The sequence below is a fragment of the Oryx dammah genome, unplaced genomic scaffold, assembly GCF_014754425.2.
Source record: "Oryx dammah isolate SB20612 unplaced genomic scaffold, SCBI_Odam_1.1 HiC_scaffold_9, whole genome shotgun sequence".
Taxonomy (NCBI): domain Eukaryota; kingdom Metazoa; phylum Chordata; class Mammalia; order Artiodactyla; family Bovidae; genus Oryx; species Oryx dammah.
In genome coordinates, this window is record NW_024070193.1 from 10,212,640 (window position 1) to 10,239,810 (window position 27,171).

The window sequence follows — 27,171 nt, forward strand, 5'->3', positions numbered from 1 at the left end:
GGATCTAGTTCCCTGACCAGGAATTGAACCCCGGCCCCTGCACTGGGAGCTCAGAGTCTTAGCCACTGGACCACCAGGGAAATCCCAAGACTATATCTAAAGTGCATTGTCAACATGTAGTATCTCAGGATTGTATAGAGGCACTATTAGATGTCCCTTATGTCTCCTCTAGACTATCTTTTCCTTCCAGTGACATTATTATCAAAGTCTGTTCTTGAGCAAACTGTGAATGTTGTCATGAATCCTTTCTTTTTCTATACACAGATTCTGTGTGCTCCTCTGGGCCATAATAGTTACCTCTTTAAGAACAGAAAGGAGACTGAGGAGTTGGCCAATTTGGTGTCAGTTCTCTGTATTTTTCATTTTGGTAGCTATGAAGAGGGTTTGCTTTCCACCCACCTGGATGCTTTTTTGATAATGTTCTATTGAGGTAATCAACACACTTGAGCGAATGCTTGTTCCACGGCTGCCCCTTTCTTGCTTGTGGGCATGCATTTGAATGTTTACAGTAGATACTTCATGAGAAAACACACCTTAGTTGCCTCTACTATTCTGCAGTGTTTCCCAAGAACATTCAGAGCCCTTTATGAAAAGCAGAATGTTTTATGTGTGAGATGGTCACTGAATTTAATCAAGAAAGTCCACTTGAAAGGAATTACATAACAAAACAATTTCTGCTGTTATAATAGGATATAGACAAATGCATATACTGTTTCTTTTTAAAGTAGTTTCATTTATTCAAATAGTTACTAATCAGAGGAAACTGATTTTGTTGTGGTAAGTTTAAATAGAGATTTTAGGAGTTCTAGTTTGTGTTGATCAAAGCTGTAAAATACAGGTAGAAAGTCTCTGTCCACTGATGGTGATGCTGAGATTTCTAGTAGATTCCTTTTCTTCCTGGTTATTTCCCAAAATGCAAAGCAAGAATCAGATTGCAGCATTGTAACATTTTGTAATGAACTTGAAGTGTTTAACAAACCTAAAGTCACAGCTTTGCTGTCATAATAAAACATTTCAGGCTGTTCATTTCTTGTGACAAGGAATCCAACCCATTTCACCGAATTTGGCCTGTTTTTAAGTTCTATTTTCTATTGCCCTAGTTTTATTGGCTTTTTTTTTTTTTTTGGCCTTTATTACCTTAATCCAGTGATATCAGTTTCCTATTATTATATATACTTTGTGCTCATAATTGACCTAGGTTTCATGTGGTTTCTCTTTCCCTGAGTTTTATTTCTCATCTGAACAGATCGCATCTTTTTCTTGCTGTTCCATCTGCACAGTGTCACTCCTAAAGATGAGCTTCTTTATCCTGTGAGGCAGTGGAGGAAGCATGGAAGCCATTTGAGGAGCGTTGCATTAACAGGTGTATTGTTGTAGTCATATGGTGGCAGTATCAAGGAAATTATAGGATGGGTTAGTATTAGAGTGTATCAATTTGTAAATCCCATGACTTCTTGTTTCATGGGTCATGAGTGTCGACGATGACAGTTCTCAGGAAAAAGGTGAAAAGTCTTTTGTAGTCTGATGGTATGTTTAATTCTTTAACATGTATTGATTGCTAACAACTCCTGTCTCTCCCCAGCCTACCCCAGCTTTGTGCATAAGCACAATTTTGGACCCAGCTATTTGTACTTATTTATGCTTTTACACCTTCTTCCTTTCATAAAGATTTTAGCTGGTTTATGACTTGAGTTGAAACAAGGAAAAAAAAAAGACGACCTGATATGGTCTGTCCCCTGCCAACCAGAAGCTTCCTGTGGTGTCCAAACAGGATAGTTGCCTCAGTCTGTCAGCACTTCTGTCTTTGAAGGTGGTTTCTGCTTGAAAAGTGGTGACTATTAGCATAGCTTTTGGATAATTGCTTCTCTTCCTGTTTTGGGATACATTGTGTTTTTTTTCCAGATACTTTCCTATTCTTGTTGACTTTGTTTTTCCAGAAGATTCAGCCTGTGGTTACAATGTTTCAGGTCCCCCTTTGAACTTTCTGTGGGATTACCCAATTCTGGGATACCCTCACCAGATCATCAGTGCTAAAGAGGGCAGAGGATCTTCTTGGTTAATAGAAAAGGCCATTTTGGAATGACTCTCTAAATCCAGAAACATCCAGACTTTTCCTTCAGTACTTTTTATCAGTTTGGGGTAGCAGTACTTTTTTCTGCTTGGGAGGGAGGGGCCATTGGGAGGGCTTGTTTTTAAGGGGTTCGGAAACAGGGGATTTAAGTGTGTCTTTTGTGTTTTCAAGGCACTAACACCACTCCCGTCTGTATTTAAATGCTGTCCCCAGGTTACGACTATGGCTATGTCTGCGTGGAGTTTTCACTCTTGGAAGATGCCATCGGATGCATGGAGGCCAACCAGGTTGCTTTATACTTCGGTCAAATGATGCTGAAAGGATATATTTTTCATGAGTGGGGAGGGAGGGCTTCAAATGATCAAACTTTGGAAAGGTACCAGAAATCTATATTTAGAGCATTCCACATTCCAACCAAGAGAAACTTTAAAAGAGGCTGAGGAAGTTTCTCTAGAAAATTTAAGGGGCACAGAGTATATTTTAGAAATGCATTCAGTTGTCATTGGATCATATTCCAAAGACAGTAGGTGGAAAAAAATGACAGGTCTGGGGTTCTTCCCTTCAGAGTGTGACTGAGCTTGGGATCCAGATGCAAAAAAACGATCCTCCTTGTCTGTGATCTCAAGGAGCTTCCTGGCACAGGAATTTTAGGTCAGTACTTAATACCCAGACCTCGGGTGAAGACTACCAATGGCAAGTCCTGTGGCAGTCAGGTCCTGCCTGCATGTGCTACTTTTGCAAGACGGCCGTTGGGGAAAGGAGACCGGTTGATTGTAGGGGTCTTTTGCGTTCAACATTGTTCTTTACAAATTGGAGTTCCGTATTCGAGTTCTTAGCTGCATTATAGTTTGAGCTGATGAATCGAAATCTGTACTTACCTTATGTTTGAAACACCTAGATGTATTTAGCTTGCCATATAGGACTCTCATCTGGGTCTTTAACTGAACCCTGCCTGATAGTTTTGGGAGGAAATATGAAATGGATAGAATTCTTCTTGTCATCATATTTCCTTGGGAAAGTTGTTTTCTTTGTGATGTCTTAGTTCCTCCATCTTTGAAGTGGGAGAAAGAAGTGCTATAATTTGATTTTTACATACCCACTGCCTGTGCGTAACACTGTGATTTCAATATACCCAGAATCTTAAAAGAAGGCTCTGCCAGGGCATACTAGTATTGCATGAGAACTCTTCCTCTTTCATAGCCTAATGCCCTCTCATCAGCTTTGTTCCATTCAGCATGGCTCATTACACTTCACTTTTTCCCTTCTTTGACCATATTCTCCCCTTATGTCAATGAGGATGACATAACTCTAAATCTTTTGGGATCAAGAAGTAACTAGAAGAAACCTGACATATCTATTCCTGTTGTTAGTAGTGTAAATACTGCTAGATCCTTAGACAATAAGTGGATTAGGGCTGTATCCCCTTGACAGAGTTCCTGTTTGATTTGTCCATCATTGAGCCAGTCATTTAACAGATGCTAATTATGTGTTAGAAAATGCTACCTGCCAATATTTGGAGAGAAGAATAAAAGTCCTAGTCTGTATACTTATAGTTGATTCCATTCTAACAATCTATGCTAATTTGAGAACATTCATTTAACCCATAAGCATTTTGTTTTTATCAGTGAGTAACTTTTAAATCCTTTGCCACTGTAAGTGGTAGAAACAGAACTGGCAAGCCATGGCAGTTGCCATTTCTTTTGTGCCATTCTCCCAACTGTGTGTTTCTCCTCGAGGGGTGTTACTTTTATCATAGCTGATTAATCTGAAAAAATAACAATATTGTGTCTTAACTGCCTCTTCCCTCTATCTCTACCAAAAATCCTATCTATCTAAAGTATCCAGCCTCCTAAAGAGTGATGTCATGTGAAACTAGGGTAGGCATCTTTAAAAATAAGGATGATCCTTATGCTGGATTTCTGTTAGAGCCACATCTGGAAAAATGTTCATTTACATAAGCAGTGTCAAGGGGCTGAGGCCTAGAGACATCTCTCCCCCCACCTTTCCCACACATTCTTTGAACACTGTTAGGACTCCTAAATCCTGCATGAATGACCATTGCCCAGTGAATGGTATACCAGAATAAAACAAGAGCAAGGCCAGAATTTTTTAGATGTGAAATAGATTGTTTTGATGGGTAGCCATCCTCATGCTTAGGGTACCATACGTTACTCTGTGCAGGAGAACAAGTAAGAGACTCTGTCTTCTAAGAGTTTATAATCTCAGGCTAAGAAAGATGACAGAGATTATTATTTAAGAATTCCATAGAGTGTCCTCTCAGACAAAGTCTAAATTTCTGTCTGGTAACATTTTCAGTGTTCACTAGAGTTATTTCCTAATAAGACATAGCTATATTCTTATCCAGATGACCCCATTTCCTAGATTTTTATTCTCCCTTTGTCGTGGGCAGAGGTTACTCTGCTAATACTGCCATATAGTAGAGTCTTCTCACTGAACTGCTTAGACTTCATGATGTGATCAGTATCCTTTTTTGAATAACCTTTACCACAACTCAGGGCTTCCCTGATAGCTCAGTTGGTAAAGCATCCGCTTGCAATATGGGAGACCTGGGTTTGATCCCTGGGTTGGGAATATCCCCTGGAGATGGGAAAGGCTACCTACTCCAGTATTCTGGCCTAGAGAATCCCTTGGACTGCATTGTCCATGGGGTCGCAAAAAGTCAGACATGACTGAGTGACTTTCATTTTCACTTCACCATGATTCAGATGTGTACAAATCATTTTGATAAGAAAAAGAAGAGTATAGGTTCTTTGGTCAGATGTTAATGTTACTTCCTAGCTGGGTTGTCTCTGGCAAATTTCTTAATCTCCCTTGGCCTCAGTTCCCTCTGTTACTTGTACCTCAGGGGACTCTGGAGCAGATTCAGTGAAATCTTCCGTTCACGAGTGCCTGCTGTTTACCAAGTACCTTTCTGGATGCTGGAGATGCTGCAGTAAACAAGACTCAGAGCTCCTGTTTTGGTTACAGAAGGCAGAGCATGCACAAGTAGACGAATTTAAAATAATATATGGTAGTGCTGAATGCTATAAAGATACTGAAGCAGGGTATTAAGAGAATGCATATGAGGGCAGTTTTAGATGAAGTGGTTAGGGAAACTTCTTGAAGAATAACATGGCATTTGAGTAGTGACTCTTGGTGAATAATGTACACAGAATACTTACCATAGTGTCTGGTATCTAGTAAGCATTTGAAACTAGACTGTCATCTCATCCTCCTCTTCTTCATGTCAAATAATTTCCAACCATATTTTGGGAAAAAAAATTTCATACATGGATATTCTTTAAGTTAACAGATGTGGAGTAAGCTCCCAGGGACATAGCAGTTCATAATCTTATGAGAGCCCTAAGAATGTGGGGGAAGAAGTCCTTAGGGTAAGGAGGAAGTGTTTGTAAAGGGTGTCTGTTCATCTCTTCTCCTTCCTTCTGAGTTTTACGTATAGACCAAATCATCTTCAGGGCACCTCTGAGTAGTCTGTATGTATGCTTCTGAGGAGGTTTCTATGAGATGGTTTGGATTGAATTTTTTATAACTCTTTGCTATCTGACTCGGTGTGAAATGTCTTATTTTTCATAGACTGATACTTACACATCTGGGGAAAGGGGATAAAGAAACCTTCTGCTAGCTTGCTTTCTCAGGTATTGTGGGGTATGTGTACATATGAGGTTGTTCAGGATGATGACTGAGGCTGCTCCACCTCTTTTCCCAGTGCCTTAATGGAAACCTCAAACCAACAGGATGCTCTGCAGCAATACTGAGCATGGTGGCCAACGGGACTTATCAGGGCAGCTCTTAGCCAACGGCTGTCTGTCTGGGAAAATAACTTCCCACAGAGGTCTGTCAACTCCTACCATCTCTGTGTAGGAGAACCGGAAAGCCAGCAAACACTGTGAAGTGCAGAGCGTTTTATACCACCCCCCCCGGGAGGGGTATTTCTAGCAGTATCATATGCCCTCAGCTTGCTTTATTGTCCAGGTCCCTGGGGATTGAGGATGACTGTTACCTACTTTCACTGTGTGTGCCATTGCACTGGGACCTGGGGAGGTGAGTGGGAAGCATTGTGGTAGAATATCTGTGTCAGTGGTTGCCCAGTTACACTCGCCCTCTCAAACCATTGTCATTTGGTCTGCAGCATTTTATTCTCTCACATTTGCAGGTTGATGTTTGTTGACTATTTCTGTTCAACCAAACTGTCGCTAAAATGCCCGTTTAGGGTTCTGGGAGAAGAAGTTATTTCTGGAGTTTTTACTCAACTTTCCTAGCATCAGTGGCCTTCTTTAGCCAGAGATGACTTGGCTACATGACAGTATCAGCCTAATTTTGTAAAGTACAAGGAAAAGAATGCTGTTATCATCTAACATGAAAATTCCTTAAGACACTGGCTTATGCTAGTACGTGGGATGAATAGAATACATGAAGTTTTATGAGTGTTTTTTTGTGTCAACAAACTTAAGAGAGTTTGAGCTTTTGTAGGTACCAGAATAGCCAGGGTATTTCTGAAGGTATGTGAAGGAAGCCAAATCTTAACTGGAATCTGTTGCCTGAAATGAGATGAATAGGAAAAGCTTATGTTTGGGGGGATGGGAAGACTGTTCTGAGACCATGATGGAAACAATGAGCAAAAACCCAGTTTTTTTTTAATCTTTTTTGGTTGGTAGCAATATTGTATGAAACATTTTAACAGTTAAATTGTGTGCTTTCAACAAAAAAATAAGTCTTCATAAATTCCTGCAAGGCTGTGATGTTGCCTAAACCCTCATGCTAAAACTACTTCACTGAAGAGAATGTGGCATTCTGGCCAGAGCTCAACTGTATAACTTGTGGCTTGAGTCATGTCATTCTTTTGTAAATCGACAATTATTGAAGAATCTCCCTCTCTGGAGAGTTGTATTCAGGAAAATCAAAAATGATTTTAAGGATTGGTGATCTGATTATGCAGTTTGGTTTTCTGTCCAGTGATTTGAGTCTTGGCTGGGCACCAAGCAATATATCATAGTAGTTAAATACATGGACTCTTTGCTCCATCTGACCTGCTCAGTGGGTAAATACATGGACTCTGGAGGCAGACTGCTTGGGGTTGTTTCCCAGCTCTGTCACCTTCTACTGTGTAACTTGGGCAAGTGGCCTAACACAGCATCTCTATGTCTTAGTGTTCTGTCATCTTTCTAGGGATTAAATGAGTTAATGCCTATAAGGTGGTTAGAACTGAGCCTCGCATGCAGTGAACATTGAGTGTTTATTTGTTATTAACATGACAGCTTCTCATCTGACTGGAACAAGAAAGTCCTGAAGTTGCAGCAACTCCAGTCTTGGCTTCATGGCATATATGGTTAAAAAAGGATTTGGGGGCAGTGCCCAGAGGATTATTTTTACATCAGCAGCGCTTCTCATTTAGCCTGTTGACTGGGACTGATTTTCAGCATACTGCTTCCAGATCTCTCTAGGAGTTTCTACTGCCTCAATGTTCAGATAACCAGTTCTTTTGAGAGAAAGGGCAAGAAACATACTTCCGTGGAGCATGAAGTATAGTTAGACCACAATGGCAATCTAGCCTGTGACTTTAAAACCCTAAACTCTGATAACTAGCCCCTGGTTTTGCCATATCTCAGATTTTCTCCAATTATTGAAAAAGGTACTCTAAATTGGATTCAATTTAGTGTTCTTGAATTAGAGAAGTAAACACTTATCATTTGGCAGTTTTGAGATGAATTTCTAATGTATCTCCTATGATGAAGTTTATAATTATTTTTGTTATACATATTTCATGGTTCATTTCTGTGGATTGAAGTAATTTAGTTCCTGATTTGTTCTAAATTGGAAATGTGCATGTATGTTTTAACCTTGTACTTTTGACATTGTCCTATTTTGTTCAGCTTGTAATTTTAGTTAATGTTTGACTTTTTATAAAAATGAGATTGTGCAAAGTGCTAATTTTGGAACTTGATTGAAGACAGTTACTGAAAAAAAAAGCAGAATATGTATAATTCTAATTATGTAGTTCAGGGATTAAACAGAGGCACAGACTCTCTGTGGTCTTTTTATAGCTTTGGTTTATGACTTTGTAAACCTCCAAACAGCATAGTGTTAGGAGCACAGACAGGTTTAAGATTCCAACTTCATCACTTCCTAGCTGTTTTGTGATTTCTGAAGCTCAGTTTCCTTGTCCATAAATGGAGGAATAATCACAGTACCTACCTCAGAGCAGTTGTGAGATTTCAACATGTAATGTATGTGAAGCACCTGGTACATATTCAGTAGTACAGAGTGATTCTGTAACACTGAACTGTTCTTGGTTGCCTGGCTTTTTCTTGGCTGCTAATACCCCTCCTGGGACTCAGAGATGCCTAAAAAGTGGCATTGCTTTGAGTGGCAGCCAGCTCGTGTAGTGTTGTCCAGTGTCTCTTCCATGAAACTTAGGTGTCTGGACTGAAAGTAAAAGAAGCTGGGTAGCACCTGTCATGACAACTTCTGAGGGACAAGTGCACAGGCATGTGAGGGCAGAGGACCATGGCCAGCATCCCACAGTGGAAAGCCTTCTTTCTGAATTTAGCAATGCTGGTAGTTTTAGGACATACTTAGGCTGCAGCTGGCATCAAGTGTTTATTAGGTATCTTCTCCACTCAAGTTGACCTTGGAGGTTATTATGCATCTTTGTGTCTCATTCTCCACAGGGCTAAGGGTTCAGGTGTTGACATTCTCTGCCGTCTCGCTCATTTGTATATGAGCTAGATACATAAATATGTACCTATTATTATGTATTATATATAATATATACACATTTCTTGTTAAGAGTATCAGTGTGACTTTGGTAGTCATGGATAAACATCCATGTTAATAATTATCTTTAATCTCACATGGTGACATTAGTGGTGCTAATATTGTATACCAATGTTTATTTTACTAGAATCTATGACCAAATGAAATTTGTATTTTATCTGTATAAATGCTGTTTCCAAAGGAAAATATAAAGTAGAAAAAGAAGTATTATCATGGAAAGCAGACAATTGGTTTAGTTCAGTCGCTCAGTCATGTCCAACTCTTTGCGACCCCGTGAATCGCAGCATGCCAGGCCTCCCTGTCCATCACCAACTCCCAGAGCCTAACCAAACTCACGTCCATTGAGTCGGTGATGCCATTCAGCCATCTCATCTCCTCTGTCATCCCCTTCTCCTCCTGCCCCCAGTCCTTCCCAGCATCAAGGTCTTTTCCAATGAGTCAACTCTTCACATGAGGTGGCCAAAGTACTGGAGTTTCAGCTTCAACATCAGTCCTTCCAGTGAACACCCAGGACTGATCTTTAGGATGGACGGGTTGGATCTTCTTGCAGTCCAAGGGACTCTCAAGAGTCTTCTCCAACACCACAGTTCAGAAACATCAATTCTTCAGCGCTCAGCTTTCTTTACAGTCCAACTCTTATATCCATACATGACTACTGGAAAAACCATAGCCTTGAGTAGACGGACCTTTGTTGGCAAAGTAATGTCTCTGCTTTTGAATATACTGTCTAGGTTGGTCATAACTCTCCTTCTAAGGAGTGTCTTTTAATTTCATGGCTGCAGTCACCATCTGCAGTGATTTTGGAGCCCCCCCAAATAAAGTCTGATACTGTTTCACCATCTGTTTCCCATGAAGTGTTGGGACCAGATGCCCTGATCTTTGTTTTCTGAATGTTGAGCTTTAAGCCAACTTTTTCACTCTCCTCTTTCACTTTCATCAAGAGGCTTTTTAGTTCCTCTTCACTTTCTGCCATAAGGGAAGTGCATATCTGTCATCTGCATATCTGAGGTTATTGATACTTCTCCCGGCAATCTTGATTCCAGCTTGTGCTTCTTCCAGCCCAACGTTTCTCATGATGTACTTTTCATGTAAGTTAAATAAGCAGGGTGCCAATATACAGCCTTGACGTACTCCTTTTCCTATTTGAAACCAGTCTGTTGTTCCATGTCCAGTTCTAACTGTTGCTTCCTGACCTGCATACAGGTTTCTCAAGAGGCAGGTCAGGTGGTCTGATATTCCCATCTCTAAGAATTTTCAACAGTTTATAGTGATCCACAGAGTCAAAGGCTTTGGCATAGTGATAAATGGTTACCAGGCACTTAAAGAGGGGGAAAGCAAGAGGGAAGAGTAAGTGACTGCTAATGGGTAATAGGGTCTCTTTTTGAGGTGGTAAAAAGGTTCTAGTATTAGATGGTGGTGATGGTTGACCTACCTTGTGAATATACTAGAACTCGTTGAATTGTACAAGGTACTATGAAAAAGTGAATTTTATGGTATATGAAGTTTTCAGAAAAAGTCTTTAAACTTTGCTTGGAAATTAGTTCAGGCTCCCAGCCTCATAGGAACGAATCCAGGTCTAAAATAAAATACAGATTCACTTATCCCCCCCCCAAAAAAAGGTAGTCTGTCAGTTTGTCTGAAAGCTAGAGATTTAAAACTTTGATCTTAAAATGTATGAAGAATTTCTTTGTTATTGGTATCTACATACCACAGAAGAACATTTAAGCTTAAAGTCCAAAAGGTGATGGATGGAATTGGTAACAAGCCACATTTGAAGCGGACATTTGAAGTGGCTGTTAGGCTTGTGCACAGTAGTTGCTCAGTATAGTCAAGTGGGCATTCTTTTTTAGTATCCACACAGAAATAAAGGGAAAGGGAATTCCTTAGTGGTCCAGTGGTTAGGACTTGGCATTTTCACTGCCGAGGATGCAGGTTCGTTCCCTGGTCCAGGAACTAAGATCCCACAAGCCATGCAAAAAAAACCCCAAAAGTCCTTTAGGAAAAAAATTGTTTTTTAAGGTGATAATCCTTTAACTAGATGCTTTGTAGGTACCAATGTGGATCTTTCTTGGTTTCCTGGAATTGTTAACCAAAGCTCAAAATTGAGGTGGGGGTAGAGAAGCCGAATCACTGGTGAGGCTGTGCCCTCCCTGTATATATATATATATATATATATATATATATATATATATTTCTCAGAGGCTTCCTTTTGGCAGTATTGACACTGTGGCTGTCATCTTTGACCTCTAGTACCAGAGGAATACAGAGGTCCTTTTTTTTCTTTCAAGGAAAAAACTTATTATTTTCATAATTTAAGTATCATAAAATTCATCCATTTTAAATGTATAATTCAGTGATTTTTAGTAAATTTACCGAGTCATGCAACCATAATCATTAAGATTCCTATTCAGGGATACATTTAAATTAGAAATAAAATTATTTCAGACTTAAAGATAAGTTGCAAAAATAATACAAAGAATTCCTGTGTGCTTTGTACCCAGATTCCCAAAATGTTAACATTTTACCACATTTGAATGCATAGATTTTTTAATATTTTTCCCTGGTGGCTCAGATGGTAAAGAATCTGTCCACAATGCCAGAGACCCAGGCTCAATCCCTGGGTCGGGAAGATCCCCTGGAGAAGGGCATGGCAACCCACTCCACTGTTCTTACCTGGAGAATTCCATGAACAGAAGAGCCTGGCAGGCTACAGACTATAGGTTTTCAAAGAGTAACAACTAAGTGATTTACACTCTTCTCTTGAAGAGGCATCACTGAACTTAACCTTCCTGTCACACTCCCTCACTTGGTGGTTGGAGGTAGTCTTTGGTTGGGGAGAGTAATATGTAAAGTTTTGGTGGGTTGAGTACTGCTTTGTAAGGTAATAAGGGCTTAAGATATGTTGTCTGTGCTTCCAAGAGGGTTCCCTGCTGGGCAGGACTGAGCTTGGGCTTTAGATTTGGAGCATGGGAAATAGGGCCAGATTCAAATTTGCACTCCTGCACACTGTAAGGTTTTTGAAGGTCTTTAAAAACAAAACAAAAAGAACAAATGTTTTCCCTCATGAGAGAGCTGGCATTTTTTTCCCCCCAAACTTTAAGCTTTTTATTTTGTTTTGGGGTACAGCCGATTAACAGTGTTGTGGTAGTTTCAGGTGAACAGCGAAGGGACTCAGCCATACATATACATGTATCCATTCTCCCCCAGACTCCCATCCCGTCCAAACTGGCACATAACATTGAACCAAGTTCATGTGCTATACCATAGGTCTTTATTGGTTATCCATTTTGAATATAGCAATGTGTACATGACCTTCCCCAACTCCCTAACTATCCCTTCCCTTCGGGGAGCCATAAGCTAATTTTTCTAAGTCTGTGAGTCTCTTTCTGTTTTATAAGCAAGTTCATTTGTATCATTTCTTTTTAGATTCCACATGTAAGGGATGTCATATGTACTTTCCTTCTCTAACTTACTTCACTTGGTAGGAGACTCCCGTGGTCCATCCATGTTGCTGCATATGGCATTATTTTGTTCTTTTTAATGGCTGAGTAATATTCCATTGTGTGTATGTACCACATCTTTATTCATTCCTCTGTCAGTGGATATGTAGGTTGCTTCTGTGTATTGGCTATTGTAAACAGAGCTACAATGACCATTGGGGTGCATATATCCTTTCAGGTTATGTTTTCCTCCAGATATATGCCCAGGAGTGGGATTACAGGGTTATATGGTAGGAGAGCTGGCATTTGGATGCCTGATACACAAAGAGGGACTGTATGCTAGTTAGCATTAGACCAAAAAGCAGCAGTTACTACTCAAAAAACCAGAAAGTTGAGAATTCCTTAAACAGATTGTATTTCACTGTCATTTTTCCAGGGATAATTTAAAATGTGAGTGCTGATTTTCATAGCTCTTGGTTATAGTCTATTAAATATTGGAAGTCTTTGGATCAACTTTTCATTTGACTTTATTTTGAAAGGTTTCATGGAGCCTTCTACCTGGAGTCAGCATGTTGAAGTAGTTATAGAGTTTCAAAGTAAAAGATTCATATATTGTATATATTTTATTTTAATACCATTTTATTGTAAATGGGACATACCATGCTATGAAAACTGTTGGTCTGTCTGGAGTCACATTGGATATATCAGAAGCAACTCATTTTAGCTTTGGTTAGGGTGGTGAATACTGAGCACTTCTATGCCTAAGACCTTGGACTGGGTGGTGTACGCCTACTAATGAAATGGACATGTCTCCATATAGTCTAGTAGTAGGAGGCTGTTTAAGCATGTTTTATTTTCAAGACTTTTCATTTTGGAATAATCGCAGGCTTTAAAGGGGGTACAAAAATAGTAGAAGACCAGTACTCTTCACTCCAACATTTCATAGTGTAGTCATCAAAATCATTGTTAGCATAGATATAATATTATCTAATATAAAGAGCTTTTCAGATTTTTCCAGTCATCCCCTAATGTCATTTTTCTGGCTTGAGATGCAATCCAGGATCACATGTTGTATGTCCTCTTATGGGGCTTCCCTGATGGCTCAGCGGTAAAGAATCCTCCTGCAGTGCAGGAGACACAGGAGACATGGGTTCGAACCCTGAGACAGGAAGATCCCCTGGAGGAGGAAATGGCTACCTACTCCAGTATTCTTGCCTGAAAAATCCCATGGACGGAGGACCCTGGCAGGCTACAGTCTAAAGGGTTGCAAAGACTCCGACACAACTGAGCAACTTCACACGTCTCCTTTTATTCTCTGTGGCAGCTCCTTAGTCTTCCTTTGCTCTCATGGCCTTGACACTTCAGAAAAGTACTGGCAGTTATTTTGTAGGACTTTTCTCGGTTTGCATGTCTGTTTTCTTGTGATTAAAGTCAGGTTATGCATTTTCAGCAAAAATACCCCAGGAATGATGTGTGTCTTTCCCTATATGTCATCAGATAGCACGTGATTTTGTTCTATTACTAGAGATACTAACAGACCACCAAGGTGATGTTTGCAGCTTTCACCACTGTAAAGTTACTATTTGAGGTATAATTAACTTATTAATTATAATTAGTAACTTTTGTGAGGATATACTTTGAGATTATATAAATATCCTATTTCTTAGCATGCCTTTTTCACTTAATTTTAGCATCCATTAATAGCGCATGCATGTAAAGTTGCTACTGTGGATTTTGTCTAAGGGTAATTTTCTATTTCTATCATTTCTTACACATTTTTTAGAATTCTGCTCTAAGGATGAACCATTCTATATCCTTTATTTTATTTACTGAACAGAACTAAAAAATATGGTGTATATACATATATGCACTTTTATATCTATCTGTGTATATATATTTTTAAAAAAACATGATTTCATCATGTTATCTTTCCCAATTCCAATCTGGTATTACAGAGTTCATTCTAGCTTTACCTCATTCTTATTTGTAATTCCTTTTGCCAAAGTAAAAATCCTGGGTCTCATCCAGAATATATTGACTTATTTGCTCAATCCTAGAGTATACATAAATTAGTTTCAGAATTTTTAATTCATACCCCTATAAAAAGTGGAATACAATATTTGAGTAGAGTTGTTTTTTTTTTTTTGTCTTTAGCCTGAGAGTATATATCAAAATACTGTTTTCTCAAGTTAGGTTAGTTCTCCACCACCTCACCCACTCTTCTGTGTGGTGCTTATTCATTTCATTGTACAAGAAGTAGAAAACGCAAGTTAAATGAAGAGCGTTAACTTCTCCAGTAATGTCTTTATTGTTTTTTTTTTTAAAGATAAATTAGTGGATTTTTCCTTTTGAATAGACTTTGTTTTTAAAGCGGTTTTAGGTTCACACAAAAAATTGAGCACCCCACCTCCACCACTGCACCCACAGCCTTTCTCACCATCCACCACGGTACGTTTTCTGCAATCAGTGAAACAACGCTGATACATCATTATCAACTCAGAGTCCATAGTCTACATGAGGGTTCACTCTTGGTGCTGTACATTTGTGAGTTTGGATCAATTTATAACAACATGTATTAGTAATTATAGTATCATGCAGAGTTGTTTCATTGGCTTAGAAACCTGCTGTGCTCTACCTGTTCATCCTTTCCTAGATTACAAATCCCTTTTTTGTCTCCAAAGTTTTTCCCAGAATGTTATGTCGTTGGGATCATATAGTATGTAGCTTTTTGCACATTGGCTTCTTTCACATAGTAATATGGATTGAAGATCCCTCCATGTCTTTTTGTGGGTTGATAGCTCTTTTTTTTTTTTAAAGCTCTGAATAATACTTTATTGGCTGAATGTACCACAGCTTGTTTATTCATTCACCCATTGAAGGACAACTTAATTGCTTCTAAGTTTGGGCAGTTATGAATAAAGCTGCTATAAAATACATCCATGTGTAGGTAGGTTTTTATATGGCATAAGTTTTCAACTCATTTGGGTAATACTAAGGAGCATAATTCCTGGATCTCATAATAAGAGTATTTTTAGTTTTGTAAGAAACTGCCAAACTGTCTTCTAGAATGGCTATAGCATTCGCATTCCCATTAGCAATGAATGAGAATTCTATCCTCTCCAGCATTTGGTGGTGTCAGTATTCAGGATTTTGACCATTATAATAGCTATGTGGCTCTGTGTGTGTGTGTGCGCACGCACTCAGTCATGTCCAACTCTTTGCAACACCACAGATTATAGCCCGCCAGGCTCCTCTGTCCATGGGATTTTCCAGGAAAGAATACTGGAATGGGTTGCCATTTCCTCTTCCAGGGGATCAAACCTGCATCTCTGGCATCTCCTGCATTGGCAGGTGGCTTCTTTACCACTGAGCCATCTGGAAAGCCCTGTGTAGTGGTAACTCATTTTAATTTGTATTTCTCCAGTGACATAGGATGTGAACATCTCTCCATAAGTTTATTTGCCAGCTCTAAGGTTTTCCCCCACCCTCACTCCACCCCTGTTGTTCTTTAGCAAGTAGAGAAGGGTCCCATCTAATTCTGCTGAGAGTTTTTATCATGAATGACTGTTAAATTTTGTAAATGCTTTTTCTGCATCTGCTGATATGACTATTTTTTTAAAGCCTGTTATGATGGATTATGTTAATTGATTTTTCAGTTGAAACAGTCTTGCATTGCATACTTGTAACCACTTGGTTACAACATATAATTCTTTTGATACATTATTGAATTTGATTTGCTTGTATTTTGTTGACAGTTTTTACATCTACATTCATGGGCGGTACTGGTTCTTTCCATGTAATATCTTTGTCTGGTTTTAATGGTAGGGTGATATCTGCTGCACAGAGGGCTTCCATGGTGGCTCAGCGGTTAAGAATCTGCCTGCAGTGTAGGAGCTGCAGGAGATGCGGGTTCGATCCCTGGGTTGGGAAGATCCCCTGGAGGAGAGGGAGAGCATGGCAACCTACTTCAGTATTCTTGCCTGGAGAATCCCATGATCAGAGGAGCTTGGCAGGATCAGTCCATAGGGCCACAAAGAGTTGGACATGACTGAAGGGACTTAGCACAGCACCCTGCTGCATAGAATGAATTAGGAAGTATTTGCTCTACTTCTGTGTTATGGAAGAGACTATAGAAAATTAGTATAATACCTTAAATGTTTGGTAGGCTTCATTAGTGAACTCATCAGAGCCTGGTGCATTCAGTTTGGGAAGATTATTAAAGATTACAATTTCTTTAATAGATATAGGCCTATCCAGATTGTCTTTTTCACCTTGTGTGAGTTTTGGCAAATTGTGTTTTTCTAAGAATTGGTCCTTTTTCATCAAGGTTATCAAATTATGGTCATAGAATTGTTCATAATATTTCTTTGTTATCCTTTTAATGTCCATGAAATCAATACTGATGGCCTCTATTTCATTTTTGATGTTAATAGTTTAGTCTGGTTAGGTATTTTTAGTCTGGTTAGGTATTTTTCCATTTTAGTGATATTTTAAAAATCCCAGCTGTTGGTTTCATTGATATTTCTCTATGAATTTTCTGTTTTTAGTATTGTTGATTTCCACGCTGATTTTTATTTCCTTTGCTTCGTTTGGATTTAACTTGTTCTTTTGATATTTTCGAAGGTGGAAGTAGAGATTATTAAGTTTTAGGTCTTCATTTTTTCCTATTATGTGCATTCAGTGCTATAAGTTTCCTTCTGCTTTCTTTTCTCTGCATCCCACAAATTTCAAAAAGTTATGTTTCAGCTTCATTTAGTTTCAAATTTTAAAAAGTTCTCTTGAGAGATATTTTTCTTCTTTGACTTATTTGTTATTTAGAAATATGTTATTTAATCTCCAAATATTTGGAGATTTTACAGCTGTCTTTCTGTTATTGATTTCTAGTTTTATTCTGTTGTGATCTTAGAACATACATTGTATGATTTCTGTTTTAAAAGTGTTAAGGTGTTTTTTTGTTTTTTGCTCAGAATGCTGTCTATATTAATGAATATTCCATCTGAGCTTCAGAAGAATGTGTTATTTTTCTGTTTTTGGATAAAATAGTCTATAATCATTGAATAGATTATTACTGTTATTTTGATGTGTGCCCTTCCAAATTTTCCTGTGCACATGTCATCTATAACCTTTGTATTTACAAAGTAGGATTATCTTGTTGTTTAGTTGCTAAGTTGCAACCCCATAGACTGTAGTCCGCCAGGCTCCTCTGTCCATGGGACTTCCCAGGCAAGAATACTGGAGTGGGTCACCATTCCTTCTGTAGGATAATCTTGAGCACTTGATTTTATAACATTTTCACTTCACGTATTGTGGACCTACTTCCTTGCCATTAAATACATTTTTTCTCACATCAATTTAATGACTTTATAATGCTCCATAGTATAGGTTACCATGGTTTAACCATAGTTCTTCATTTGCTATTTTAAGATTGCTTTTTTATTTTATTAAGGAATAATAAATGATGAATGTTCTTGTGGCTAAATAGTCACACATCCTTAATTACTTCTTTAAGTTAATTCCCCAAAGTAGACTTGCCAGATTAAGAGGTAAGCATATTTTATGACTTAATAAATGTAGTCAAATTACCACCCAGAAATTTCCCTATTTATTTATTTATTTACCAACAGTGTTTGAGAGTACCTGTCTTTCCCATGTCCCAGTGCGTGCAAAGTGTTAATAACAAAATATTTGTATTGAGTAGTGGTGCGTGAATATTTGTTATTGTATTATCTACTTTTCTATGTGTTTGAAATATTTCATAATTTTTAAAATATGTTACCAGTGTAGCAAAGAAGGGAATGATTTAATTTTGTCTTAGGTTATTAGTGAAATAAATGTTTTTATATTTGATTACTACTTTTTTCTTTTGTAAATTGTTGGTTCCTGATAGATACATACATAGACAGCTAGAAGTGGAAAAGCAACAGGACACCTTATTCACCCTGTCTAGTCTTAAGGTGAATAAGGAGAAGGAAATAATAACCCACTCCAGTATGCTTGCCTGGAAAATCCTATGGACCGAGGGCCTGGTAGGCTACAGTCCATGGGGTCGCAGAGTCAGACATGACTGAGTGACTAACACGCAGTCTTAAGGTAGATATATATGGGATATCTATTAGAATTTTTGAAATGCTGAAAACAAGTATACTACCTGAATATGACCTGGTGTTTCCCAAGAATTATCTCTCAGAAAAGAGAATCTACCCCCCCACACTTTTTTTTTTAAAGAAAGCAGAGAAATTTAACACAGTTTCAGTGATTATTCTAGGATTATAATCTCAAAAATAAAATATCAAATAGCATTTTTATTAAAACAAGTATTCAAATTCACGTACAGGACCAATGAAAGAATTGATTATTGTGGTTTCATGACAAAAAGTACTCCTGGCTTAGGATAAACTTCCCCACAATAACATTATTCACAGATTCAGAAAATTTGTTTAATGGACGTATAGTTGATTTGCAGTGTTGTGTCAGTTTCTATTGTACAGCAAAGTGATTCTGTTATATATACATTTTTTCATATTATTTGCCGTTATGGTGTATTGAATAGAGTTCCCTGTGCTGTTCAGTAGGACCTTGTTGTTTATCCGTTCAATATGAAATAATTTGCATCTCTCATACTCTCAATCCTTCCTCCCCCCACTCCTGCAACCACAAGTCTGTTCTCTATGTGTGTGAGTCTGTTTTTGTTTCATAGATAAGTTCATTTGTGTCATAAATGAACATTTGTGTACAGATTTTTGTATAAACAAATTTCAGTTCTCTTGGGTATATGTCTAGGAATGGAAATGCTATAACTTTTTGTTGTTGTTGTTGTCTTTCAAGAGCTTTCTCCTAATGGATTAGGCTCCATTTTGGAGTGGTGTGGTATTGAAAACACAGAATACTCAGTTCCAGTGACCAAGTTTCAGTTCTTAGATGCCTTGGGCATTCACACTGCCATTTTTGAATTTTCCCTTGGACTGTGGTTTGTTTTGTTTTTGAAGCACTTGCTGCCTTGGGCATGGATCAGCCTTTGTTACTTGGTTTTGAGCATAACCAGAAATTGTAGTTGAACAGTCAGTTTTCTTCTTTTCATTCCTCACAGGTTCTCCTGCTCAGAGTCAACCTTTTTTTTTTCTTTAATAATTCCTGAGGTATCTTAGTTTAAAGATATAGAGTAAAGGTGTTTTTCTTTCTTCTTCTTTAACTTGATTCTTGTGCACTGTGAATCCAGACCAATGCATAAATTCACCATGAACTGGAAGAAAGACAGCTCATAGAAACATTTGAGTTTATTCCTATCATATTTCTAAGCTTAGCTGGACTTCTTTAAGTCAGAGAACATGACTTTTGGTGCCTTGCCTAGGAAAGTGCCTCTTGTGTCTCTTGAGTACTTGGGATGAATGGGACTCTGTGTTGTCAGGCATGTGCTTAGGTAATTTCAAGATAGTACTGAGCTCGGAATCAAGATTGTTGGAAGAAATATCAGTAACCTCAGATTTGCAGATGACACCACACTTATTGGCAGAAAACAAAGAGGAACTAAAGAGCCTCTTGATGAAGGTGAAAGAGGAGAGTGAAAAAGCTGGTTTAAAACCCAGCATTCAGAAAACTAAGATTGTGGCATCCAGTCCCATCACTTTGTGGCAAATAGATGGGGAAACAATGGAAACAGTGACAGACTTTATTTTCTTGGGCTCCAAAATCACTGCAGAGGGTGACTGCAGCCATGAAATTAAAAGACGCTTACTCCTTGAAAGGAAAGCCATGACCAACCTAGACAGCGTATTAAAAAGCAGAGACATGACTTTGGCAACAAAGGTCCATCTAGTCAAAGCTTTTGTTTTTCCAATATATGGACGTGAGAGTTGGACCATAAAGAAGGCTGAGCACTGAAAAATTGATGCTTTTGAACTTGTTGGAGAAGACTCTTGAAAGTCCCTTGGACTGCAAGGAGATCACACCACTCATTCCTAAAGGAAATCAGTCCTGAATGTTTCATTGGAAAGACTGATGCTGAAGCTGAAGCTCCAGTACTTTGGCTACGTCATGCAAAGAACTGACTCATTGGAAAAGACCGTGATGCTGGGAAAGGTTGAAGGCAGGAGGAGAAGGGGACAACAGAGGATGAGATGATTGGATGACACCACCGACTTGATGGATATGAATTTGAGCAGGTTCCAGAAGTTGGTGATGGGCAAGGAAGCTTGGCATGCTGCAGTCCATGGGGTCGCAGTTGGACACAACTTAATGACTGAACTGAACTGGCAGCACATAATGTGCTAAATATTTGTTTCTGTATGGTAATGCACACTGAAAGTGGGGTTTCTGACTATTCCTTCTTGATAACCCTTTAGTGATCTTTATAGTTTCTGCACAGTTAGAGGGCTCTTATCCTCCCAACTTGAGTAGCCTCTTGACCTGCCAGATTCTGGTACTTCTGTTAGGTTTCTACCCTATTATGTTTGGTAGCAGATAGTAATATAGTATTGGTGTTCTAAAAGAGGTCACCACATCTTGTTTGTCGTACTCCAGGAAATAGTGAAAGGAAGAGCTTGGAAAGTGCAAAGTAGGTTGTTAGGGGCCTTACATTTAGTCTTTAAAAACACAAGGGAACCACAGGAATGACACTATTGGGAAACTCATGTAATAGAATATAGGCTTGACTAAAGGGGAGAAACTGCAGAGTAAAGAGTCTGTTAGAATCTGGAGCAGAAATTGAGATGTGAGGAGATGATGGCTTCCACTAGGGGGTGGGAGCAGGTATGTAATGAAAATGTCAGGCTTGAAAGAAGACTCTTTAAGGTTTGGTAACACTGGATATTGGACAGAGGGACAAGAGAGAGCAGATTTAGAGGCCTCTCAGAGGTTAGAAAAAGAGTAGTACCTTGAACAGAAAGTAAACATCTGTAAAAGGAAGGCACTGGAAAGAGAGAGGTGAAGATGCTTGCTGAGTGTGAAGTTGACGGCAGGATCTTTAGGTTACTGATAGAGATTCAGTACTGGTGCCTGGCAGAATATAAACATGCGGTTTTTTTCATTGTTACTTTTTGTATCTTTTGTTCCACTATTTAACTAGTTTTCAAAAGTCTTAGTCTTTGGAGTAGAATAATACCTCCCTCTGCCTATCACCGATAATCTCCAAAAGCATCTAGATCAGTTAGGATTAGATTTGGTTAGTGACAAAACTCACCAAAAAACTCACAAAACTAGAATTAACTATGGCTTAAATTGAGATGATTTATTTCTCCTTAACATAAACGAAATCTAAGCCATCCAGGTGTTCTTAGGGTGGCATGATCGTCAGGGATTTGGGCTCTTTTCACTGTGTAACCCTATCATCCTCAACATGTGGCTGCGACCTGACTGTCCAAGGTGGTACCTTGGGTGTTGGCCATCACTTTGACTTGCTGACCAGTGGTAAAGACGAAAGGATGAAAATGGACATTGCTTTAAGAATGAATGCTTCCTGAACTCTGCAAGTACTATTTCTGCTTATGTCCAGTTTATTCGAATTTAGTTACAGCTTCACTTAACTGCAGGGAGGTTGGGAAAATTCTTATTCCAGGCAGCCGTGTACCCAGTTAAAAATCAAGGATTTGCTTCCAAGAAAAAGGAAGCAAATAGTCATTGGGAGGCTACTCTGATTCTCGTAATTTTCCAGGCTAAGAACCAGATTCCGAATTCTTTTAGGTCATGTATGAAACCTATTTTTTTCAAACTTTATCCTAATAATTAAAAAATTATGAATAATAAAATACTAATAATAAAATAATTATCCCAGTAATAAAATTATCCTAATAATAAAAATACTAAACAATAATAAAATATATAAATAAAATATTAAAATGTACACTTCTGGTTTTGTATTTTTTAAAATGTCACATAGACTGAGGACTAGTAGCTAAATGGACACTGGAATAGACAGTGTTGATATTAGTGTCTAAATAGTAGCTAAATAGACACTAAATACTAGCTAAATAAACACTAAATAGAGACATAGTAGCTAAATAGACACTGTGGCATAGACTGTTGATATTAGTGTCTAATATTTAAATTCAGAAGCCAGAGAAGTTAGAACATGATAAAGACTATATTTTAACTAGGCAGCTTTGGGTATAGCCTTTCTGTATGAGTTGTTCCATGACTTACTGTTTGTGAACTGTACGATTTATAGAGGGCAGAAGTAGAATGCTCCCTCCCTGAAGGCACTAGCATTTCTGCCAGGCTCATGTTATCAATATCTATGTATGTCTTGATCTTACTTACTGCTGGCTCTCTCACGTAAGTGTGGTTTATCATTTTCTTCTCTCTGGGTAATATCCAGCTTTGTCCATTGTATGTGCTGCTCACAGTGCATTTTATATGTGGTCAACTGTGTCACTCAGTTGACCTCTTAGCATAAACTTTCTCACTCCGTTTGTCTCTCTTCACTTCTGGCAATAATAAAAAATACTTTCCAGTGTGTGTTTCTCCTGATAAGAATTTCAGGTCAAGATATATGCTCCTTATTTGTTTAAAATGATACTTGTTTGTTGTTCTCGTGCTTTGAAAAATAATCATAAAAAATAATCTTGAGAGCATTGCTAGATTTTGTTCACTACTGAACCCCCCATATTTCATCTGCTGTGAGGAAATAGCTGCTTTTGAATAATGAAAACATAGTCTGTTCTGGCTATGGATTTTGGGGGATGCGGAGGCAGTAGGGAAAAGGTTAAAGGCATTTTTAATCTGTAAAACTCGAGAAGTCTTCCCACAAGAAGAAATGATCTCAGTATACTGAACTGAAATATTTTGGAGAGGAGCCAGCTGTGTTGTAATGTTGACTACCTTCTAAACTTCAAACTGGTGTGCATTGCCTTTTGACAGGACAAGACACAAAGTCAGACTATCCTAAAAAAATCTAGACATGCCTGCTATTCTGTGTGCTGGAAACTTCAGGATGCTTCCTGACACTGCTCAAACTTCTCCCCTTTTTAATATGTTCCCCCCCACCCACCCAGTTTTTCTTAAGAAGAGAAATTTTTATTTATATGATCACTTCCCTTGGTTATTCTGGTGATTGTCAAAAAATAAAAGGGATACCTTTTAATATACTAGATGGTGTATCCTTAGGTCTTGAGAATATTTCAAAGCATCCAAAGGTAAAGTGTGTGTTAGATTTCTAGAGCATACAGGTTTGAGCAGGAGGGTTTCTTGATGGCCGGAGGCCGTGCCTTTGTAACACTTGATAGTACCTCTAGCTGGGATAGTGTTAGAGACTTCCTGGCTTTGTCTCTTCCCAGGCTCCTGGGTTTCTGCCCTGTGCAGAGATCATTCCCTTATCCTCTAGACATATCTGCTGTGGTAGCAGCCATGCTATTACAGCTCAGCAGATGTTGCTTCCTCAGTATGGACCAATTTAACATGGGCATGTCTTCATGTGAAAAGCCATCCCTTATTATTAGGGGCTGAAGTTTGATAATTCTGTGTTATTTGTGTGTGAGAAGGAATAGATCTAAAAGAGTGAAGGATCCTGTCCCAGCGAACCTTCTGACTTGACGCTTGCATTGTTGGTCTTGTTGCTTCTGTCAGTGTGGCATGGGGTCTGTGGCTTTTTGACTAAGAAATAAAGAATGGTGGCTGGTTGCTTTGCTGTAGTTGAACAGTGTGTGTTCAGAAATCTGGCAGCTTTGTATTTTATTCATCTTTTCAAGGTCCTGTTTCTGCAGAAAGTATGTCAGCTGGGTTCTCTGAAATGTCTGAGCCTAGGACATTGAAGCCAGAGAGGCTAATAGAGACTGCTTTCAAGAGAGCTAAGGTTCTTGGGTGGGAGGTAAGAGATAAAGAGCCAGGAGAAATAATCTCTTTTCATTGGTGAGGCCGGAAGAATAGCTGCTGATGATTCTTTGGGGGACGCCTGGGTAACATTGTACGGCTTTTGTGGTGGGCTCAGCTGTGTGGCCTGTGCAATGTCTTAGGACTTGTGGGCTTTATCTACTTACTCTCTTGGCTGTTCCTGCTACCTCCAGTTGTCAGCTCTGAAAGAAAAAGAAATGAGAGAAATGGTTTGAATGTTATTCAGCAAACAAAATAAGAAGCTTGATGTTTTCCACAGCTATTTTAGAAACTTCCTTTTTCTTCCCCTACAGTGACTCTGTTTAGAGACCTAGACAATGAAGCTTGAGTATATGTCGAATTTAAGGTCCGCTTTTCCCAGAAGAAAAGAGCCAGGGGAACTAGAACAGTAGTTATCTCGGAATAGGAAAGAATAAAATGGAGGTTATGGAAGCCTGAATTCTGAAAGGAATTCTGAGCATCAGTAAGCTATGTTCGAACCTGATATCCTCTTCCACAAAGATCTAGGTCATATCTTTATTTGGAAATTAATAATTGATTAACGAGGGAAATCTTAACTGAGGTCTTTATAAATATTGGCTGAAATGTTGTTCTAAACCATGCAAAATGATAACAAACTGAAAGTTTCAAAAACGATTTGCATCTTAGTGGTTCATAGTTGTTGATTATTCTCAGTACTGTTAGCTGGAGCTTGTAAATCGTTTCTTTGTGGTGAAGGAATTTGCTGAGTGCCCCATCTGCCTGGCAGTAACAAGCCTCATCTTCTAACAAGGAAAGAAAAGACTTTTGGCTGTTTTGATCATTTAATTTATTTGATTTTTCATTTATTTGTTTGTTTATACTTTGCCTCTTTGTTTTTGCCTCAGATGACTTAGAATGGGAGAGTCTCATGTATTCCCTGGTAGACGAGTTGATTTCTTCCTAAGTCTTCCTGGAGCTAAGTATGACATCATCAAAAACTGCAGATCACTGATTTTCTTTGACAATGACAGAGGCATTCTCTGGAGGAACTGGGATCTCACTTTAAAATCCACAGAAGAATGGCAGGGAGTGGTGGTGGAGTGGGCGGTTTATATTCACAGCACCAAATGCCTGTGTTGGGACCTGTGTTGTGTTCCTGGAGCAGAGTTCATCTTGAGACCTTACTTCCACTGAGGCTGAGTCTGGTCGAAACACAGTCCAGCCATATGCCTTCAGAGAACACAAATAAGGTTTTAGTTTTATTGTGATACAAATTGTTTCCTTTTAGGAAATGATAGGTAAATTGGTCAGGTAGTAAAATAGTGTTATTAAGGAGCATTTTAGAAAATGTTTGTTGTGCTTTCATCTGGACAAGAAAAGATATCAAGATAAGTCGCTGCCCAGAGGGTGCTGTCTCCTTGCTCCTCAGTGTTATTTGGACCCTCAAGTTCGATTCTGTTTCTAGCGGAGTTCCCTTCAGGACCTCACCTCGTGCTTGCTTGGAGGGCGAGTTGACTCCTGTCAGATGAAATGCCATTCTAAGCAGAAGGTACTCTGGAGTCAGTGGACCAAGCTAAGGTTGTCACAGAGCATTCTGTGTAGTTTCATCAGGATTCTTGGCCTCTCCTTCCTTCCTGTCCTTTGCTCTTTCTGACTCGTTTTGGTTTTGGCCTCTGAGAATACTTAGTTTTACAAGATGTTTGAGCTGTTACATATCCTTGTACCAGAAAGAATGAGTCTAGCTGCTTTGCAAAAGATTTCTACAAAAAGCTTCCCTTTTATGCTGAGGGGAATGACATACGAGCAGCCCTCCACATGCACAGGTCTGCATCTGTAGACACAGGGCCAGCTCTACTACACCATTTGTGCCAGACTGCAGCCTCCTTGGATTGTGGCATCCATGGGGTCCCAGAACCAGTCTCCAATGGTTATCAAGAGATGACTGTACATCTGTGTTAAGCCTGTTATTTTGTTCCTCCTGATTTATTTCTGCAGGTCCATTTGATTGTTGTTATTGAAATTCCTTGTAGAGTACCAGTTAGCAGCCAACTTTGTCTTAGACACAGCACCTAAAGTAATCATAGGTGCTTTAAGCACATTAAGAATACCTTGAGCAGGCCAGTTTGGAGGACCGGCAGCACTATCAGGATCTTTGTAACAGTTTCTCTAAAAATTCCTATGGTGCCATTGCCTGTGAATTTCTTTAGACACTAGCTTATGCACTTTTTCATCAGAAGCCAGCTCAGTTGTGTGTCAAGTGTTAAAGAGTTAGCTGACACTCTGGAAGTTTAAAAACAAAGAAAAGCAAGATGGTGAAAAGAAAACCTGCTGTTTGGTCCCATGTATATTGCTAACTAGCTCTATAATCCTGAACAGGCTGCTCTGTATCTCAGTCATACTTCCCCATGGGGAAATAGATTTTATATATCCCCTATTTGCAAGGATCGATCAAGGTGACATTCGTGAAGAATGCCTTTGTAAACTATAATTGCTTTGTGAATAAAGATTACTATCTCTGATAGTACCAGTTTTCAACCACCAGTAACCTGACTCTCCCATCCTGTGCTTGGAAGAAGCACAAATCTTCAAAGAGGGCTTGCTGATTTTTCAGTGTAAGTTGTATTCACAAGGCTCACATACTTTCCGCCTGCCTTTGATCCTGCCTGTCACTCCGTTCTTGAATGGGATGACCTGTTAGGTCACACAGCAGCCGTATTCTCAGTACAAAGTAGAACTGTGACTGTGCTTGTAGGAGATCTTTAACAAAGACGCAGAGCTGCTGCCAGAAATGTTCTTTCATTTCCATTTTCTCCTGTACCTCCTAGTACCTTAAGAATCCTCGGACTTGGTTATAAACCTGCAAAAACTTAAGGTAGAGTCTCAATTCTCTGACCCAAGTTCTTTTCACAGGTCACAAAATGGGGCTATCAAGTCTCCAAAAGCAGCAGATGAAAAGGGAAATGGGGATGTGCATGTTGAGTTTAGCAGCCCTCAGGCGCAGGTCATGGTCCTCTCCAGTGTCCCTGAGGTGGACAGCAAGCACTCGCTGTGCTGCTCAGAAGGTTGATCATCTCTCAGTCCTTG

At 39.0% G+C, this 27,171-nt stretch overlaps 1 protein-coding gene across 6 annotated transcripts in view; it reads left to right on the forward strand.

Annotated features, from left to right (window-relative positions):
* The window catches only part of RBM6 (RNA binding motif protein 6), an 83,901-nt gene that overhangs the window by 36,639 nt on the left and 20,091 nt on the right, over positions 1–27,171 (forward strand). For 5 of the 6 annotated variants that reach the window (XM_040247029.1, XM_040247031.1, XM_040247032.1 and 2 more), the window contains one exon: positions 2,285–2,358. The exons of the other annotated variant lie outside the window; for it this stretch is intronic. In XM_040247029.1, coding sequence (XP_040102963.1) covers positions 2,285–2,358 — 74 coding nt within the window. The remainder of the gene's footprint in view (positions 1–2,284; positions 2,359–27,171) is intronic. 6 annotated transcript variants of the gene reach the window in all.